Source organism: Podarcis erhardii (genome assembly GCF_964252035.2).
Source record: "Podarcis erhardii genome assembly, chromosome: 5".
NCBI classification, from domain to species: domain Eukaryota; kingdom Metazoa; phylum Chordata; class Lepidosauria; order Squamata; family Lacertidae; genus Podarcis; species Podarcis erhardii.
Window position 1 is genome coordinate 79,083,294 of NC_138509.1, and position 18,465 is coordinate 79,101,758.

General features: G+C 44.5%; 1 protein-coding gene across 3 annotated transcripts in view; it reads left to right on the plus strand.

The window, feature by feature from the left end:
• MME (membrane metalloendopeptidase) overlaps positions 1–18,465 on the plus strand; it is a 72,982-nt gene that overhangs the window by 12,089 nt on the left and 42,428 nt on the right. For all 3 annotated transcript variants that reach the window (XM_081862395.1, XM_081862393.1, XM_081862394.1), the window contains exons 3-8: positions 923–958; positions 12,264–12,425; positions 14,330–14,410; positions 16,747–16,842; positions 16,948–17,066; positions 18,385–18,450. In XM_081862395.1, the coding sequence (XP_081718521.1) occupies positions 923–958; positions 12,264–12,425; positions 14,330–14,410; positions 16,747–16,842; positions 16,948–17,066; positions 18,385–18,450 (560 nt within the window). The remainder of the gene's footprint in view (positions 1–922; positions 959–12,263; positions 12,426–14,329; positions 14,411–16,746; positions 16,843–16,947; positions 17,067–18,384; positions 18,451–18,465) is intronic.

Below are 18,465 nucleotides of genomic sequence, written 5' to 3' on the forward strand. Positions count from 1 at the left end.
GCCTGCTGTGGCTGTAGAAGCCAATGCAGGAGAGACATGTTTTGTTGCAGCTGGGGCAGATGAAGGCATCCGGTTGTGCTGATGCAGAAGCACCGGGGCGTTTCTTCTCTCTGTACTCCTCCCAGTGGTCATTTCTCCTCTGGTCACTGCTATGGATACACAACCTGACTGCCTGTCCCTGGGCACTCACTCCATGGCACCCCCAGAAGAGAAAACCATAAAATTGGGGGGGGGGGGAATACAGCAGTACTTTTAAACATAGAAGAAGTTAAAACACTAAAACAGATTAAAATTCGTACCAGCATTTCTAAGCATCTGGGTAGGCTTGTCTAATCTAGAACGTCTCTAGCAGGCACTGAAAATAATACAGTCTGGTTGATATCAATAGGCTGGGAGTTCCCAAAGTGCAGGTGCTGCTACACTACACAATCAGGTTCTTACAAATGTGAAACAGGTACAGTGGTACCTCGGGTTAAGTATTTAATTCGTTCCAGAGGTCCGTACTTAACCTGAAACTTAACCTGAAACTGTTCTTAACCTGAAGCACCACTTTAGCTAATGGGGCCTCCTGCTGCTGCCGCCACGCCACCAGAGAATGATTTCTGCTCTCATCCTGAAGCAAAGTTCTTAACCTGAAGCACTATTTCTGGGTTAGCAGAGTCTGTAACCTGAAGCGTATGTAACCTGAAGCGTATGTAACCCGAGGTACCACTGTATTCTGTGGCACCAATTCTGCCAATACAAGTGCCAATTGAATTGGCAATAGTGCCAACTCTGCTAATTGAAGTGGTCAAATGGCCAAGTATCGGGTAAGGCGATCTCTTAGGTAAACTGGTCCCAAGTTGTTAAGAGCTTTTTAAAGTTTATTAAAGGTTTTAATAACAATATAAATGTGTTTATTCCCCCCCGCCGCCCCATGCAGATGGTGTTTGCAAAACTTCAGACTGTATAAAATCAGGTAAGATTTACAAAGCTTTTTTTCCTTTTTATTGTAACATTTCAACTTGTTTTCCTGAAAGTAATGTATCTTCGGGATATGAATAAAACGGGCTCTGGGTTTGCATTTCTTGAATGACTGCTTTCCCCACCTTCCACTCCCATTCAATATAGCAAACTGCTTTTAAAACTCAGATACGGTTTGTTTGTTTGTTTAGAATATTTCTAGGCTGTGAAAACCCTCTCAAGCTGCTGTACAGTAGAGTGCAGCACAATATGTCTATAAGATCTTAATTAGTTGAGGAGGCACACAAAGAAGGACCTCAGAGGATGATCTGAGGGTCTGGGTTGGTTCATATGGGGAGAGGCGATCATACTGGAGATAATGGATTGCTAGGAATTAACAGGGTGGAGCTTTTTCTAAATCAGGAGTTGGTGCTTTCTTCACACACAAAAAGTAGATGGATTAGTTTGGTGTGGCTTAAGAAACATCAGGTTAGCACAGGGAACAGGGTCACAAATTGAGTACCATACATACAGCTACGTCTCCAGATCATTTGTTCATTTTATTAATTGGTGCCAATGAGAACTATCTCTAAAGCTGTGGGTTTGGGAAGTTTTTTTGTGGAATTTGGGAAGGAAGAGATAAACTCTCCTCCTTGCTTGCTGTGTTCACTTGAAGAATCTGGAGCCCATTCTCTCACTCTTTGCACCTGTAATTTATTAAAGAAAATTCAAAACGCTACACATTTTGCATAATATGGATGGGGATGGCACATACTCTGAACAGACTTCAGCAAATACAAAACCTTGTGATGAGATGTCACTAGAAACACACAACTCCAAGCAGAGCTGATAATGTTGCCAAATGTGGCTGATGTCCATTTTTATACCGCATAGAAGTTTTATATCCATGATAATAAATAATAATAATAAATTTTTATTTATACCCCGCCCTTCCCAGTTCAGAAAACTGGGCTCAGGGCGGCTAACAACAAATTTAAAACACTTAATTGATGCTACAAAAAAAAGCATAAAATACGGTATAAAACATGAATAACAATAAAATAAAAAATCAATTTCGGGGGGGAAATCCATCCAATAAACATTAGATGATCACCAGGTCTAGCTGGCTAAATTAGTCCTATTTGGGCCAGTGAGGAGACCAGGGGAGAATTAGCTGTGGGATCCCAGAGCGGGTTATCTTCATAAAAAGGGGAGGGGGAGGGAAGGAAGGGGAATAAAAGATCAGACTAAATTCAGATTGAAAGCCAGGTGGAATAGTTCTGTCTTACAGGCGCTGCGGAAGGAAGTTAAATCCTGCAGGGCCCTGGTCTCATGGGACAGAGCATTCCACCAGGTTGGAGCCATCACTGAGAAGGCCCTGGCCCTGGTGGAGGACCCGAGACCTCTAAACTATGATTATTCATGAATCTTAAGGTCCTCTGCGGGACACACCAGGAGAGGTGGTCCCGTAAATACGAGGGCCCTAGGCCACAAAGGTCAAAACCAGACCTTAAACCTGACCCAATACTCCACTGGGAGCCAGTACAACTGGTAAAGCACTGGGTGAATATGCTTCCATGGCAGGGACCCCGTGAGGAGCCTCGCTGCAGCATTCTGCACCCGCTGGAGTTTCTGGGACAGTTTCAAGGGCAGCCCCGTGTAGAGCGAATTACAGTAGTCAGATGGGTCTACATGGGGTCAAAAGAACCACTGATGATTAATACATTTTAATCTGAACTGCGACAGCAAAGCTGGATCTTGACTATCCAAGGTCACACTATCAGGTTTCCATGAGTCAATGGGACATAGTTGATGCAGGTATTATGATTATTTTGCTTATTAGGGGAGCTAATCTATCTGATAAACTAGGCTACTGTTTAACCTAAATTAATCTCTATCAGAGATACAAACTATTTGAACCTTTTTCAGCTGTGTAAACAACTGATCAATAGGTAAATGATTGTGAACGTTTCTTTAGGACAGGGGTCAGCAAACTTTTTCAGCAGGGGGCCAGTCCACTGTCCCTCAGAGCTTGTGGGGGGCCGGACTATATTTTTGGGGGGAAATGAACAGATTCCTATGCCCCACAAATAACCCAGAGATGCATTTTAAATAAAAGGACACATTCTACTCATGTAAAAACATGCTTATTCCCGGACCGTGTGCGGGCCGGATTTAGAAGGCGATTGGGCCGGATCTGGCCCCAGGGCCTAATTTGCCCACCCATGCTTTAGGACTTCGCAGCCACTCTGTGCTTCCTCATCTGAAAATTCCTCATGGGAGGAGATGTCTCTCCTGATGTGTTTTGCTCAGGGTTTTCAATTAAATTGTGGCACCAAGGAAGGGTGCCGAGTTCAGACCACTGGGGAGATACTTTGTAGGGTGAAATAAAGGAAACTCATCACAAACTCCCTTCAGCTGCCTAAGAAAGCAAGGAAAGGGAAACAAATAGTCTGAACCCCAGTGACGAGAACTTTGCCAACATTTTCTCTCCCCTTTAATAATGTTGCACGCCACTGCAACCCCAGTCTCTGAGTGGTGCAAGAGCCTAGGGGTTCAAGGCACTCACCCAGGGTTCATGGAAAAGGGACACCATGGAAACTGTGGTGTCTTTATGATATATGGTTTGTTTACACATACAGTGGTACCTCAGGTTAAGTACTTAATTCGTTCCGGAGGTCCGTTCTTAACCTGAAACTGTTCTTCACCTGAAGCACCACTTTAGCTAATGGGGCCTCCCGCTGCCACCACGCCGCCAGAGCACGATTTCTGTTCTCATCCTGAAGCAAAGTTCTTAACCCGAGGTAATATTTCTGGGTTAGCGGAGTCTGTAACCTGAAGCATATGTAACCCGAGGTACCACTGTATATGCAACCCGAGCCTACAATGGAGGGGTTCCCACCATTATACCCCAAGTTGGCCTTGCCTCCTTCATAAGCACAGCACTGGATTCCAACAGAAATCAAACATTGCTCTCAAAAGTTTATCTGACTTTCTCTCCAACTTGCTTCTTTACTTCTAGGGTCACTGTCACTGAATCTCAGCTCTAAACTCTGCCTCATCCTTCTGCCTTGTTCCTTTCCTTTGTTTCCCTTAATGGCCCATCCCCCAGGCTATCGCCTCAACACAGGAAGCTAGCCTGGTTTATACTTGCTGAATCCAGGGGTTAGAAGGAGCTCGCATACAGCCTTCTTCCACCACCACCCTCTCCCAAATTCATAACAATAATTTTTGAATGCAATTTCTTCTCTCATTAATTGATGGTGGGTTTTGTTTTGTTTTTTGTTTTAAAAGACATTTCCAGCACAGTACTCCATTAAACTGGTTACAGCTTGCAGCGATAATCTAGAGGCACTCAGCAAGCTCATATCACAGATTCCATTTTCCTGGAACCAGTGCAAAGTGAAGCAATCTACAAAGAATTGGATAAATTCAATGTTGTGAAGAACCACAGCATTTGCTAAGTAATATATGAAAAACCCGACAATGGCGAATAATACCAGGATTTCAGATTGTGATCCATGTTCTTCTCCGTCTGCAATTATGGGGGTTTAAATTGGATTTTTTTTAAAAAAAACCAGCTTACTTTTCTAATAGCCTCTTTGAATACTACCGGGCTGCAGATGGGAGTGACTGTTCCACTGGTTAAGATTCATGTATTACTTTTCAACAGCAAACTCAAGTGCTTTTCAGTCCGGAAGTGAAGCTAGGCAACTCAAAAATACAGGAGTGGTACTTAAGGGGTTCCTAGGGATGCAGAAATACATACATTAGGAGCTCAGCAGCATGCGGGTGCAGCAGATTGCCTGCACTACTGTGCCGCACTATGCCAAGTGCCCATTGGCAATTGGCTGCAATGCATGGCAGTGGCGGAGCTTCATACTCCAGAACCGGGGGGCGGAGAGCAGGCGGGCGCAGGGCTGGCGCTCATCCTGGGGGCGTGGAGCACATCCTGGGGGTGTGGCGTGCTGCCTGCAGGGGCAGGGCGCCCAGCGCAGGTGGTGGGGCAGCCACGATGGCCCCCTGCCAGGATCACGCTGCAGGGGGCGGTGCACTCCCCCCCCCCACTCCTCTTCCTCCGCCAGTGATGCATGGTGTCTGTGCAGCCTTCTGGGACGCTACTAATCACAGCCAAGCTAAATTCATGAGACTTATTAGTTCCCACCATGGGCTGTTTTTCTTTCCTTCCTGGGAGAAAAAGGAGGGGGTGGCACAAAAATAATGAGAAGGCAAACAGTGAGAACGGATTGATTAAATGTGTGGCATAAGCTGTTAGGGGCTGATTTGCTTTCTGTCCTCAATTTTCCTTCTCTCATCACCCCACACCTATTGCCATGTGCCTCAGCTGGACTTTGGGAGTGTCTCAGGATCACTCTATTTGTGGCTGTCATTCTTGGAACCAATTCTCCTGGAAGGAAGCTCTATAACACAGGAATTGTGTGATCCCCCCCCCCCTTTCTGTTTACTATTTTAAAATAAGCAAAGCCATATGCCGTCGAGGAATTGGACAATGTTGTTCTGTGCTGAGTAATCGAAAAATGAGAAAGAGATATTTGAAGCCCTTGGGTAGTTTATCGAGAAGTATGACAGTTAGTAGAGATAAATTAGAACGTTATTAGAGAGGCCTGCTTCTCTCTGTCTGTCTGTCTGTCTGTCTGTCTCTGTCTCTCTCTCTCTCACTCTCACTCTCTCACACACACCCCACATCCTCCTGTTTTTTGTTTTGTCCTGATGTCATTTTTTTTGGGGGGGGGTGAAATCAAGAGGTTCTACACCTCTGACATAGACAGCTTGCCTTCTCTGCACCTCAGCAAGGCTGCCAGGACCCTGCTTAAAGAACTCAGGGCTTAAGCCTATGGCACACATTTGCATAGATTTTTCATATGATGATTTATACGTATAGATGCAAATGCAGGCAAAATTTCAGAGGGAAAGCCACCCTTGCGTGCAAAGGATAACCTGTTTGCCTGCTCAGTCTGCTGTCCAGCTGCTAACTGCTGGAGAGTGTCCACCTCATAGAGCTACAATTCCCAGCACCCTTAACCAGCTGGGAGAAATAATGTGCTTTAAATGTACGGCGTGCATGCAGGCATATCTGTAGATTTACGTTTTGACCTCCAGCTGTTGGCTTGACCATTTCTGATTGGATTTTCTGTGATTGAAACTGTGCCCGCCCACTTCCTACTCCTCAGATCTGAACGTCTTTTCACAGACATCTTTCTTCTCACCTTTGACATTGCCAAGCATATCTTCCTTTGACTCCCACCCTTATATCTTATTTGGGAGGAATCCATGTTCGTCATGGAAGAAGAAGTGGGGGGGGGAACCACCCCAAAAACCATGCCTGCCTTAAAATACCTCCCTCAGTGTTATTTGTTGTGGTCTCACAGAATTAACATCTTGGCAGCGTCAACCATAAAGCTCATAAGCCATCTGTCTGCAGCTGTCTCATCTGCAGAACCCTCCACCACAGGTTTTTCTGTTGTTAAGAGAGAAGTCTTTGTAACTTGGATGAAATAGAAGGCATAGCTATTAGCTAACCAAATGTGGATGCTAGATAGTTTTAAGACTGAAAGTGCTTGATCCACTACTTAAATTGCCTAATAGGTGGTCTGCAAAGTCTACCCAGCAATGACTCATTTTCTGTGTTGGGACATTTGCTTTGTAGACTCCATGATTATGAGAGAGACTTGCGTAGATATAACCTGTGTACGCACATAACTCCTTTGTAGCACTAAGAAGTAGTGTTTTCTCAATGCAGAATCCAACATGCTGCTTTCAATCTAGATTGATTCTAGATTCTGCCGTCCACAAGCCTGGGTTTGCTTACAGACACCCCATCCCTTGATTAGGTTATCCATGTCTTTTCCTCTCTGCACATGCTCCAGCTGAATGAAAAAGGAAGTGGTCACTACAATATTGGTACATGCCTATCCACAACATCACTGGGCAGGTGTGGATGCACAGCAGCCTACATTGCCAGGACCAGACCTCACCTTATATGTGCATTTAGATAGGAAAAGGAGAGAGTAGGAATGTCTCCATTTGTTTGATGGTCCTAACAGGCTAGCCACTATTCTAGCAGGTATTTCTAATACCTTATCTGTTCCGTGCACTAAACCTGTGATGGCGTAGGTAGGTAGGTAGGGGGTGTGGGTGACGCTGTGGTCTAAACCACAGAGCCTCTTGGGCTTGCCAATCAGAAGGTTGGCAGTTCAAATCCCCGTGACAGGGTGAGCTCCTGATGCTCTGCCCCAGCTCCTGCCAACCCAGCAGTTTGAAAGCAGAACAGTGCAAGTAGATAAAGAGTTACTGCTGCAGTGGGAAGGTAAACGGCGTTTCCATGCACTCTGGTTTCCATCACAGTGTTCCATTGCAGTGGTTTAGTCCTGCTGGCCACATGACCTGGAAAGCTGTCTGTGGACAAACGCTGGCTCCCGCATCCTGAAGTAAGATGAGCGCCACAACCCCATAGCCTTTGACTGGACTTAACCATCCAGAGGTCCTTTACCTTTACCTTTACCTTTACCTACCTAGGTAGGAGCTGAGAAGTATGTTAGTGGCCCACTATATTCAAAGTTGGGACACGGGTGGCACTGTGGTGTAAACCACTGAGCCATGGACTTGCTGATCAGGAGGTCAGCGACGGGGTGAGCTCCCATTGTTCGGTCCCAGCTCCTGCCAACCCAGCAGTTCAAAAGCACATCAAAGTGCAAGTAGATAAATAGGTACCGCTCCGGTGGGAAGGTAAACGGCATTTCTGTGCGCTGCTCTGGTTTTGCCAGAAGCAGCTTAGTCATGCTGGCCACATGACCCAGAAAAACTGTCTGCGGACAAATGTCGGCTCCCTCGGCCAGTAAAGCGAGATGAGCGCCAGAGTCGTTCGCGACTGGACTTAATTGTCAGGGGTCCCTTTACCCTTTACCTTTTTTATATTCAAAGTTGAGATGTGAACCCATCTGTTGCAGTTTTTAATTCAGTGGGTTAGCCACTGGAAAAATGCCCTTTCAAAGTTATTGCCCTCCTTCCAACATGAATTGGGAGTGCACTGGCCTGAGAACACATGGTGGTACCAATGGGACTTCACATGCTAGCCTTACCCATGATGCCTCCTTCCTCACCGGCTGTAGCTTTCCTGTGTTGAGCGTGAAGGGTTCATCAGGACATGTATAGAATGTTGCACATGACTGGAAACCCTGCATGATCAGAGTTCCCAAACCTACAGAAAATTCTAAACACTTTCTGTGAAATTCTCAGAGAGTCCCCCTTTCAAACTTTCCAATTCAATGCATGAAAGTCAGAGCTAGAGCCATCAAGGATGGGGATTTTGGAGATGGACCAAGTTCCTGCAGCTCTAGTCTTCTGAGAATGCACAGAGGTGAACACCTGAACCAAGGCTAAGATCCTTTGCGGAGAGAGAGGGCCAGCCAGGCAAACTTTTAATTTGCTATTTTAAAGCAAATCCCTAGTATATTCCAGCTCTTCAAATAGACATCCATGGGTAGTAAGGCTCATTACGCTCTCTTCAGATGCATTCTGAAATACCTTTCTATCTCCCAAGAGAAAATCACAAAATAATTCAAGTCACATTGCACTCCATGAAAGAAGAGAGTCCTTAACTATAATTTAAAAGGAAGAACCTCATCTTGACAATTTGAGTGCAGAGAATAGGATAAAATAAATTAGTTTTCTACAGGCAATGCTGTGCAGCAACCCAGAGGTGCGAGAGTGACAGACCCCTTGCCTAGTATGTTTCTAGGATTTCCCAAGCATTAATAAATGGGTAAACTAGGAAACCATAAAAATTGTTCAGTGTATAATTTCAAACAGGTTCATGTGTAAAACAGCAAGGCAATTAAGAGAAAAAAGGCAAAACCAGGTAGCAGAATAAAACCTGTAAGATTTCCTAGAGTTTAAATGACCTGAGAGAAAGAAATAATCTTTGCCCGGTACCAGAAGAGATGCAAGAGGAGGGTTGTGTACACACCATACATTTAAAGCACATTCCCTCCCCCCCCCCAAAAAAATCCTGGAAACTGTAGTTTACCCCCACAGACCTGCAACTTGCCGCATCCCTTAAAAACTACAGTTCCCAGGGTTCTTTTTGTGATGTTGTACTTTAAAGAGATGTACTTTAAAGTATGGTGTGTATGCTACCTATGTAGAAGATAAACCTGGAGACTTTGTTTCCATGGCTGGAGTGAGCAGTTTGTTTGTTTATTTGTTTAATTTCTATACCACCCTTCACCCAAAGATGACAGGGCGCTTTACTATATAAATGGTTTCTCCTTCAGGTGCACCCCCAAGCACGGGGCTGGCGCGGGGGAAGCCCGAGCTTTCCCTGACCCCAGCCCCCAGAACAGCCTACTATCCGCAAGCCTAGAGAGCCGCGCCGGTCTCCCCAGGCTTGCGGACAGCTGTGCAAAGCCCAGGTGCACTCTTCAGCGCGCCCGAGGCTTTGGAATGCAGGTAGCTCTGCGCAACCCTCCGGAGCCCAGGGCTGCACGGAGCCCGGGAGCACAGACAGCTCTCTGCGACCCTCCAGAGCCCAGCGCGACTTGGCACCGGGCTCCGGAGGGTCGCGCAGAGCTGCGCGGACCCCGGGAGGGCAGGCAGCTCTGCGCGACCTTCCAGAAGCTGGCGCGGCTTGGCGCCGGGCTCCGGAGGGTTGCTCAGAGCTTCCTGAAGCCTGAAGAGCGAGAGCCTCTCACTCTCCAGGCTTCAGCGAAAGCCTGTATTCGCCCCATAGGACACACCCACATTTCCCCTTCATTTTTGGAGGGGAAAAAGTGCATCCTATAGGGCGAAAAATACGGTAATCTTGGTCTATGGGCAAGTTTATGCGGGAAGTCTAACTTCTGTATGAAACAATTCAAGTCACTGGCGGAATTCAGAATCAAGCATACATTTCCTGGAGCACCTCTACAAACTCGCAATGTTCACTCCTGTTATCTTGGTGCTCAAGCATTGCTTTTGTGAAGAGGGCACTTCATTAACAAAGGTTTTCTTTATAATTACAAGTATATGCAGGTTACTCATTACCTGCATCCCCAGCTAGAATCCTCCAGACCAGGCTTCCTCAACCTCGGCCTTCCAGATGTTTTTGGCCTACAACTCCCATGATTTTGGCCTACAACTCCCATGATCCCTAGCTAGCAGGACCAGTGGTCAGGGATGCTGGGAATTGTAGTCTCAAAACATCTGGAGGCCCGAGGTTGAGGAAGCCTGCTCCAGACTGTTTGTGGATCAAATTCAATCATATACAGTCCAGTCATACCTCGTATTGCGGCCACTTCATGTTGCGTCTTTTTGCATTATGTCCCACGCAACCTGGAAGTACTGGAATGGGTTACTTCTGGGTTTCACTGCTCGCACATGTGCAGAAGTGCTAAATTGTGCTTCGTGCATGCGCAGAAGTAACAAATCGCGCTTCACGCCTGCGCAGATGCAGCGCTTCGAGTTGCGGGCATTTCACGTTGCGAGCAGGCCTCCGGAATGGATCCCATCCATAACACGAGGTACTACTGTACTGAAACGTCCACAAGTAAAGTGGATTAAAGCATTCTGTTGCCCCAAAACAGCAAATCCACTTATTTCAATTAAGGAAACATCGTTTTCCATTTTGGAGAGTGACAAAGCAATGGACTGAAAAGTGTGGGATGAATGAATGATTAACAGAAAGACATGTAAATGTCCTGCAAACAATGAAGGATGAACCATCATTGTGATATAAGCAAATCAGAATGTTTGTTTGCTATAGATCAAACTCTAAGCTTTGTGCAATCAAATCAGGATGAATGAAGGAATGAATCAGCAGAAGAGCCCTCACTTTGGCAATCTCTCCTCAACCACCAGATGACTAACCTATTCTTATTTAGAGCTCTCAGCGAACTCCAAAAATTTAAAACAGGGATGGGGAACTTGCTGCCATCCAGATGTTGTTGGACTACAACTCCCATCAGCCCCAGCCAGCATGGTCAATGGTCATGGATGATGGGAACTGTGGTGCAGCAACATTTGGAGGGCTGCAGGTTCTCCATCTGTGGTCTGAAGATATACTATCATCATAGCTTCATTTGAAAGACCGTATTCCCTGCTCTGAACTTTAACCATGCAGTGTGCTGAGTGTTCTGCCTGCTGCTTCAAAGTAATTTTGAAGTACCCTCTTCATGTGTTATACACCTGAAAGGTAGGAGCCAGTCAAATTCCTGACCCCAGGCAGAACTGGGATGATTTAAGCAAATTTCAGTTCTAGCTGGATTGCATTGAGGCAGTCCCAGATTACTGCCGATCAGGTTGGAGTTATCCAGGGCAGTTTGGCTGTTTGTGTGTGTGTTCCCCTCTGGCAACAGGCACATAGAGGCAAAGTGCAGGGCAGGGCTAAAGTAAAGGGACCCCTGACCATTAGGTCCAGTCGTGACCAACTCTGGGGTTGCAGCGCTCATCTCGCTTTATTGGCCGAGGGAGCCAGCGTCCAGCATGACTAAGCCGCTTCTGGCAAACCAGAGCAGTGCACGGAAACGCCGTTTACCTTCCTGCCGGAGCGGTACCTATTTATCTACTTGCACATTGATGTGCTTTCGAACTGCTAGGTTGGCAGGAGCAGGGACTGAACAATGGGAGCTCACCCCATCGCAGGGATTTGAACTGCCGACCTTCTGATTGGCAAGTCCTAGGCTCTGTGGTTTAACCCACAGCGACAGGGCAGGGCTATTGAAAGCTTTATTGCAAACAGCCCCATTCAGCTTTTTGCAAAGCCTGTCACCTACCTCCCTTTCTTCCCCTCCCCGCAATCTCTTGACACTTCCAAATTGCTCTGAGTGAGCTGACTCAACCGGGGGCAACCAGGGGCTGTCTCAACCTGATTCAGCCAGATCCATCTGAACTGACCTGGTTTGGTTTGTGATGTGGGCATCAGCCAAATCTGGTGCCACTACTTGTCATCTTTTAAAGTGATCCAAGTTCGGAATCACATCAATCAGCTGTAAAGTTCCCCTCTCTGTTCACAATCTTTTTCTCAGGGTAGAATGGAAGAAATTTCATAACTCTGTAACTGAGTAGGTTCATTGTGTTAATCATGAAAGCTATTCCCCAGTGTAGGTACAAACCAATGAATCAATCTCTGCTTGGAAGTATGCTCCACTAATTCTCAACAAAGCGTGTAGTTGCAAGGCTACCAAGATCTGTAGAAAAACTTTACAAAAATGCAACTACATTTCATCCCTTTTGTATTAGTAATTCAAATGTTGTCTTGTTTTTCTTCCATAAAAACCCTCATTTTTATTTTTTATAATTTCCTTGGTGTCTGTTTCTTGTGTCAGCTGCCCGAATCATTGACAACATGGATGCTACTTCAGAGCCTTGCAAAGACTTTTACCAGTATGCCTGTGGAGGATGGTTAAAGAAGAACATCATTCCAGAGACGAGTTCCCGTTATAGTAACTTTGACATTTTGAGAGATGAACTCGAAGTTGTTTTGAAAGGTCAGTGGGATATAAATTTGTGAACGAAACATTTGGAACCATTCGGTCTTCTCTTCTCTTCCACTCCTCCAAACTTTGTGTCAGGAGGTCATGTGTTTTATAGAAGTTCTTCCATACTCCAGACTGCCTAAAATCACCCTAGTCTGTTTTCCTGTTGTGTGGATGCAAGCTTAAGAATTGTTCTGTTGTGTCTGGCAAAAGCAAACAGTGACCATTTCAGACTCGGGTGAATTTTGGTCCTAGTCTGAAGGAAGAGCACAGCATTGCATTCTGACTCTTTGAACAGCTGAATCCACTGTCCTTGTGACCCTGAAAGAGTGGGCAGCTGTCCTAGGTGTGAGAAGTAGGTGGGGGTTTTTCAGGCCAACTCAGCTGGGAACGATGCTAAATTTACTGGCAGCAAATGTTGGCCCACCTTATATCCTGCATTTAGGTACAGTAATCTAGGCATTTTCTAAACATAAGCATATGACAACTCTATCAAGATATGTATCTTTTCAAAACATAAAAAAGGAGGAAAGTAAATTCTGGCTTGGAAGCAAACACTGTATTGGTTTGTGTCTCAAACTTCTCTTAGAACAGTGCTTTCCCATTTTTTTCCAGGCCACCACCTGCCTAGTTCCATAAACTCAACTCCAGTACCTGTTATTGAAAGTATTGTTCAGAATGCTGAACATGCATGCAATGTAATCAATAAAGGGAAAAGTCTCTAGGATTTGTACAAAGGAAGCTTCCATTATATACAGTTTCTGAAACAGGCATCACGTTCATAGTTAGTTGCATATGTTGAAAGAAGCCGCTAAAGACCAAAACAACTGTTACAGAGAAGAAGAGAGCTCAAGAAGGAGACTCCAGCAAGTTACTTTGTATGTTACGCAGTGTAATTTGACCTTGTAGCACACTGGCGGTGTTTGTGAATGTTTTATAGGTGCATAAATATGATGTTTCTAGTGCATCTGGTTACATGCATATATATTTTTTAAAAAAAGAAGAGCAGCCTGCATTCCAAATTAGATAAAATAGTTCTAGGAACACTTTCAGTGTTACTTATAGCTGTGACATCCAGTGAGGCTGAGAAGAGAGGCTAGATAAGAATGCGAAGTGGACCTTAGAACATTTGCAAACTTAAGAGGCTTCAAATTGCGCTCTTTGGTCAAAGTTGTCTGTTATTGTTACTGAAGCTGAAACTGAAATATACTCAGAGTTGAGTGTGGATTTCATGCTCTTTATTCAGCTCATAGTAGTGAGGAATGGAAGTTCCCTCAAAACGTCTGCTTTATATACATTATTTACACAATGGGCCACGTGATTGGCTAATTCCGGGATTCTCTTGTAGGCCAATCAGGTTGCAGATTCATTTCCACCCGGAGCTGGATTGGGTGGCTCCTGCGGACCAATCAGACTGCTGCATTCTGGATCCTATTGTTCTAGGACCAATCAGACTGCTGCATTTTGGATCCTATTCAACTCAGTACATAACAGGAACAATTTAAATTACATTATATCAGGAGCGGGGAACCTTTTGAAGCCCAAGGGCCACATTGTCTTCTCGGCAGCCTCCCAGGGGCTACATGCCAGCAGTGAGCAGGGCTAGAGACAAAAGTGATCGGAACAACACATGGGAATTTGGCCTTGGACTGTAGGATAGTTTCTGTGCACACCCCACTTTATCCTCTGCCCCAGCAAAAAATTCCAAGATACATTTCAACCAGGCAAAGACACCTAGGAGGGCGCAGAGCAAGGCAAGTGAGGAGTATAGCTGGGGAGAGTATGTGTGGCAGAGGAAGGGGTGTGGGGGGCAGTCATGAGGACACATGGAGACACCTGAGGAGGCTGCATTTGGCCTCTGGGCCTGAGTGTTCTCCGATTTTAATTTACAACATTTGATTCCCCCTTCTTTTCAGACGCCCTTGACAAGGCAAAGAGTGATGATATAGAAGCTGTCAAGAAAGCAAAAACGCTCTACAGGTCTTGTGTAAACGAAAGTAAGTTCCTTTGCAAAGTGCCACATGGGAGAGACACAGGCCATCCAAGGGCCCCTGTTTCCCAGGGGCAGCCCTGCAGAGCGAAGTTTTTAGATAATGTTTTGTTATGTTTTTATATATGTTGGAAGCCGCTCAGAGTGGCTGGGGTGTAAATAATAAAATTATTATGATGGAATAGGACATCCCTCTTTCCATCGAAGAAATGTTGGAGGGTATGGAGCTCTGTTCTGTGTTCTTGCAGCTCCCAGATAACACCACTCTATAGCAAAAAAATATTCTATTTGGCTCTATGGCACCCCGGTAGGATCAATATAAAGACATGTTTATATTGATCCTACAGATCCTACAGATCCTTCAGATGTGAAGGAAATAAGCAGCTATCCTATCTTTAAAAGACATCTGAAGGCAGCCCTGTTCGGGGAAGTTTTTAATATTTAACGCTGTACTGTTTTTAACACTTGATTGGGAGCTACCCAGAGTTGTTGGGGAAACTCAGCCAGATGGGCGGGGTATAAATAATAAATTATTATTATTATTACTATGTATGAACTGTGAGGGGAGAGAGACTTTCTGTTCCACCTGCCTTGCCTCAGACTATGGCTTTGAGAACAACAACAGCTACTGTGAAGAGAGAAGTTCTCGGATATATATTTTTAAAAGTTTTATAAGTTGTGCTTCTTTGTTTCTCAATTTGATCCTTTTACATGGTTTTGTATGTTTTGTGGTATTTTATGCATTGTGACTTGCTGGCACTTTTATTGATTATAGATTGGTAGTTCTTTATTGTGGTTGAACTGATTAATTATTATTCGCTGATGTTTAATTTTACTGTTTACTATTAGGTTCTGATGGATTGTTGAATGTTGCTTTGTTTGATATAAGCTGTTTATTTTAAAGTTATTGCAACTTTTATATTGGATCAGATTGTTACTATTAATGTTTGATGTTTTATTATGTTTTTATGTCTTGGAAGCACCACAGAGTGGCTTGGGAAACCCAGCCATTATTATTATTATTGTTGTTGTTGTTGTTGTTGCATTTATACACCGGCTAGAATTTAAAATATTAACAGGAACAAGTGGTGCAAAGTTTGATCAGACTGACTTCAGGAGCTGATGAAAATAGATGTGTCCCTGCAGTCCTGTGGCTGTTGATGGTCCCTGGGTTTTTCTGTACAATATGATCAGTGCAGTACAGTATTTCAAACTAATATTAACAAAAGGATTGGCTTATCTTATTCTCTCCATGCTTCTTTATTTTATTTTATTTATTTATATACTTTAATTTCCACACATTTTATTATTCAAAAAAGCAAAACAAAAAACAAAAAACTTACAAACCCATTCCTATAGAATATTATGATATGTAAATATATTGATTGCAAATTTCAATATATCCTAGCAATATTTAGGGGGTATTTGAAAAGACCAATAGAAATTCTTAAAATAGCTCTGGCATCTCACTGTTTTGTGGTGGGTTTCAATCACATACCAGCAAATTCTGGTTGTACATTTGAAGCCCTTGCACAGCAAACCCACTTTCCCCACAGGTCAAACTTATTGAGAAAAAAAGAAACTGATAGGAAAGTGTGGAATATAGCTTGCTTTGATGCAACACCATCTAACCTCCATGCAAACAAACCAGAATGAATGCTCACTAAATAGCCAACTTTGTCTAATTTCCCTGCAAACATATTCCCCCTCAAAGAATTCTGGGCACTGCAGTTTGTTCAGAAATGCTGGGAATTGTAACTCTGAGATGGGTAAACTACAGTACCCATAATTCTATGCAGGAAAGTGTGTGCTTTCAATATGCTTTAAAGGTATCGTGTGTACACAGCCTTAGTTGATGGGTTTCTCATGCAAGTAGCTAGCAGGATCTCTTAGGAGGGTCCTGCCAACACCTGAAAATGCATTCTTGTAGGAATCCACTCAAAACATGTGGAAACAAGCCACAATAGAAAAGAAGGGACCGCAACAACTTAGCAGATATATCCATCCAAAATGAGAGGAGAGGAAACAGTAGGGGATAAATTCATATGGAAATTAACGTAAGACTTAAGTCTTAAATGGGTTTAGAATGGATACAATTGAAAGAAAGTGCTAAAAAACACTATATATTCTGTCATATTTTAACTGCTAGATATCATTTCCCTTTTTGCTTACCAATTTCCTCACCCCAGCCCCAAGAACTTTGGTCTCAAATAAATTTTGCCAGGGGATAGAAGGCCTCCGAAGAAGAAATGTGTGTGTGTGTATTTAGGCTTATTTCCATATGTCAGTGTCATGTGCTTTTAAGACAAGTAACTCATGGAAGTTTTTCCCTCCACCCACAAGCCGCTATTGATAGCAGAGGAGGCAAACCTCTCATTGACATCTTGCCAACTTTTTCTGATTGGCCTGTGGCATCAGACTCCTGGGACGTCAATTATGGTAGGACTGTTCTTCTCCAGCTCCATTTTCAAATACTGCATATTCATGAGGGGTAGGGTTGCATGTGTCAAAATGCTGAGTGTGAGCGTGTTTTTGCTGTTTTAGGTGCCTCGTGGAAAGCAGAGAAGTCTATTGCAGAATTAAACTCTAAGTATGGAAAGAAGGTCATCATTAGCCTGTTTGTTGGTACAGATGATAAAAACTCCACGCAGCATGTAATCCATGTGAGTTGTTCATGCTTAGAAAGGCCTTGCACCTTCACACAACCACAAGGAGGTGTGAGTTCAGCAGTGGCCATCTATCCTTCACCTACAGACAGTTGTGTGGCAGTCACTGAAGGAGTGCCATGCATATATACAACTAGCTCATGCTCTGGGAGCACATAGGCATAGCCAACATCTTGCTCTGCAGATGTTGACTCCAGCTCCCATCAGCCCCAGTCAGTGTGGCCTGTGATCAGATATGATGGGAGTTGTAGTCCACTGTGGAGTGCACTGTGTTAGCTACACTTAGCATTTTTGTTCATTTTTCTTGTTTAGCCATATTTTATTATTAAGGGAAACCTGTTTCAATCAATCATTTCATTTCAGGTTTCACGTAATGTCAGACTCCCATTTTCCCTGCAATGTACAGAATATGCTTAGTCAGGCTAAGTCAAGATGACATGATCTTCTCTGAGAATGCTGTTCAAATTCTGTAACAGCAACACCAATACTCTCACACTGTGAGAGTTGACTTTTAGGTGAACAGAATGTGTGTTGCCTACAATGTGTTTGTTGTTGGGGTGCATATAAATACTAGAAAGGTGTGTGGGTCAATGCCACCTCCTCTGTATTTCCTTTCCCCCATGTTTTAGGATGGGGATATGGAACCTGTGGTCCACCATGTGCCGTTGGACTCCATCAACCCAACCCCAGCCAGCATGGCCAATGGTTAGAGATGGTATCTGTAGTTCAACAACATCTGGAGTACCACAGGCTCCACATCTCAGGTTTAGGTTCTATACTGCTTCCTTCCCCGCTCCCAGTGGTAGTCCACAAAAGAGTGTGCCATGGAATCACACACACCTTGGGGCTGACAATCACAGCCCTGTGAAGACTTGGGACGCATGTCTTGGGACCCTACATGATGCTGCCTCCTATCATTGATGATGTCTCAAAACGTAGCCCAAGGTGGCCATGAACAGAGGTGGCTGATAGGGAGAGGAAGGGCATCACCTCACATCCGGCCTCCCATCAACTGCATCACATTGCTTACTTGGCAGGAGACAGTCAAGGAGCAGGGAGGTCAGTGCAGGGCTGGTGCTATGCTTGCACCAGGATGACTCTGCCCTTGCACATTTGCCCTTGCACAACAACTCATCCCTACCCCTCCCAGTAAGCACAGCAATATATTTGATGGGATGACAGGTTTGTGACACCAGTGCTTCCCAGCAGCCATCTCTGTGGGAGAAGTAGGTGCCGTGGTCCCCAAACATTTATCTGCCCATGGATTGCCATTCTTTCTGTAGCCTGTGAACATCTTTTAAAATTGGTTTTATAGATCGATCAGCCTGGACTTGGACTCCCTTCCCGCGATTACTATGACTGCGCTGGAGTATACAAAGAGGTATGCTGGGACAAG